Source organism: Camelina sativa, chromosome 16 (genome assembly GCF_000633955.1).
Source record: "Camelina sativa cultivar DH55 chromosome 16, Cs, whole genome shotgun sequence".
NCBI classification, from domain to species: Eukaryota; Viridiplantae; Streptophyta; class Magnoliopsida; order Brassicales; family Brassicaceae; genus Camelina; species Camelina sativa.
In genome coordinates this window covers 6,101,920-6,104,652 of record NC_025700.1, presented here as the reverse complement: position 1 = coordinate 6,104,652, position 2,733 = coordinate 6,101,920, and the positions used below count along the sequence as shown (strand labels likewise).

General features: G+C 37.9%; 1 protein-coding gene across 1 annotated transcript in view; it reads right to left on the bottom strand.

The window, feature by feature from the left end:
- The window catches only part of LOC104753429 (laccase-2-like), a 4,391-nt gene continuing 2,537 nt past the window's right edge, over positions 880 to 2,733 (bottom strand). The window contains exons 5-7 of the mRNA XM_010475683.2: positions 2,232 to 2,723; positions 1,186 to 2,145; positions 880 to 1,025 (exon numbers count right to left, since the gene is read on the bottom strand). Of these exons, the coding sequence (XP_010473985.1) occupies positions 895 to 1,025; positions 1,186 to 2,145; positions 2,232 to 2,723 (1,583 nt within the window). The 3' untranslated portion in view covers positions 880 to 894. The remainder of the gene's footprint in view (positions 1,026 to 1,185; positions 2,146 to 2,231; positions 2,724 to 2,733) is intronic.

The window sequence follows — 2,733 nt, the reverse complement described above, 5'->3', positions numbered from 1 at the left end:
CAAGTTAATGTCAATATGATAATGATGATAAGAATATTATCAAAATAATGGCATATGATGCTGTAGATCTTGCAAACACCAATAATGTCTGGAACTCTACTCGAATTTTGTTTTTTCTTAGCTTTTTTTAATTAATATTATTATATTCCTTTTTGCATTTTATGGCAGTATTTGGTGGCAGTATTTTTTCTGTTTGCTTTCTGAGTTTTTGTCTCTTTAATGGAAGAAAGATTCCCTCTTGCCAAATGAAAAACTCGTTAATATCAATAAACGTATCTCTAAACTATACAATATCAATACAACCTAGTCGATCAATACACAAACTTAGGATAAATTACTATATTATGTATAAATTAACAGTTATATATCTACTTAAGAAACTAGTCGGCATTATTGCCATGAAATGAAATCTATCTTTTAACTTTATTAAGGGGAAAAGTTTGGAATAATATTATAGTGAGAATCCAATGAAAAGTTTTTCAACGACTCCATCCATCTTTTGTCATTATCATAGACAAAAACGTTACGTTTAATTAAAAAAAAAAAGATCACGAGCATTGCAGATTTGTGCTAATGCCTTTTTCGTTGATACTAAACTTAAAAATTATTTAATTTGCGTCAAAATATCGTACATAGAAATTATTACCGCGACTGTTGTTCTTCTTCAGGTCACTCACTCTTCTTACAAGAAAATAGAGGGAAACAAAAATAAAATATACTCAGAACTCTCTCAGGTGATAACAATTGAAACACACAAAACTACTAAAGAAGAAAAAAAAGAAAAAAAAAAAAAGAAAGAAAAACACATATTTTGATTTTGAGGGAATATATCATTAAAGAGAGGGGGAGAAAAAGGTGATGTGGCATTTGCAGAGGCATTTGGATCGGTCAGGGTCAACATTTAGGTAAATCTGAGGGTGGAGGAAGGAGCTTCTGATTTGGAAGGTCACCGTCCGAAACCACCCAAGCCATGGTCAGACCCCAACTCAAATGTATGTCAATGTGGCAATGCATCAACCACACACCTGTCACCATCAATCAATTATATAAATAAACACGTAATTTGAGCATACCATTAAACCATCAAAGTTACTCTTGTATCAATTTCTCACCAACTAAATTCAAAACTATACAATACATGTAACATGTTATCAACAAAATATATATATATTCATAAATTTTTACCGGGATTATCGGCAAGGAAGCGGATGGCGACCCAACCACCGGAAGGAACATTGATGGTGTTTCGTTCGACGGGATCGACTAGATTGTACTGTTTTGGATCACTGGCCGGATTAAAATTGCCGAACCCTTGACCCACCACATAAAAGTTGAAGCCATGAAGATGAATAGGGTGGGCCTCAATACCCAAGATGCTAGTGCCCTGTAACACCAATTCAACAGTTGTGTTGTACTTCAAGACCACAACTTTGGTCCCTCTTGAGACCATTGTGTTGTTTGGTGGCGTACCCGTGTAATTAAATGGGAAAATAGGGGCACTTGGGAAATCAGTCATGAAAACACTCTTAGACTTGCCAGTGAAGTATGATTGTAGTAGGGAAGTCTTGTTTGGTAAGATGAAAGACACGTTGTTGATAGATGCTGCGAATTTCGTCGTATTCGTTGGTCCTTGGCATGTTTGGTTTTTAGGACAAGGGTTGGTTCCTAAACCGACTGTAAAGAAATAATTCTTGTCCACGCTTTTTGGCACGTTAGCCGGAAATGTAGAACTCGCCAAACTTCTAAACATTTTTGTGAAATTTGCGGCGTAGCTTGTACTATTGATGGGAGGGAGAGATGGTTTAATAATAGAAAGGTTCTTAGAAGATTTGGAATGAGGCTGGTATTGGAGAATCCCCGCAACGGTTGTATTGTCTATTGTTCCTTGGCCCGTGAAGTATGGTCTTGCCAACATGTAGAAGGTAGCATTTGGATTACTAGGTTTCGTTTTGAGTAGTACGTTGGTGGTTTGGCCCGGACCAAGAAGCACGATGTTGGTTTGGAATGGTTTAACGTAGCTAGCATCAGCTTCAACAACCGTCAAGGTATGATTGGCTATGGTAAAGAAGAGTTCGTCATTGAGTGCAGCATTAATCAGTCGTAGTAGATACGTCTTTCCAGGTTTCACCATCAGTTTGTATGCGTCTAAAAAGTATCAAGTGTTACAAAACTTACAATGGCGTCTTGGTTTGGACATTGACATAAAAAAGAGAAAGGATGATGATGATTACCTTTTGTAGAGCAATTGTATAATGGGCCGGGAAGTCCATTAAACNAACCACCGGAAGGAACATTGATGGTGTTTCGTTCGACGGGATCGACTAGATTGTACTGTTTTGGATCACTGGCCGGATTAAAATTGCCGAACCCTTGACCCACCACATAAAAGTTGAAGCCATGAAGATGAATAGGGTGGGCCTCAATACCCAAGATGCTAGTGCCCTGTAACACCAACTCAACAGTTGTGTTGTACTTCAAGACCACAACTTTGGTCCCTCTTGAGACCATTGTATTGTTTGGTGGCGTACCCGTGTAATTAAATGGGAAAATAGGGGCACTTGGGAAATCAGTCATGAAAACACTCTTAGACTTGCCAGTGAAGTATGATTGTAGTAGGGAAGTCTTGTTTGGTAAGATGAAAGACACGTTGTTGATAGATGCTGCGAATTTCGTCGTATTCGTTGGTCCTTGGCATGTTTGGTTTTTAGGACAAGGGTTGGTTCCTAAACCGAC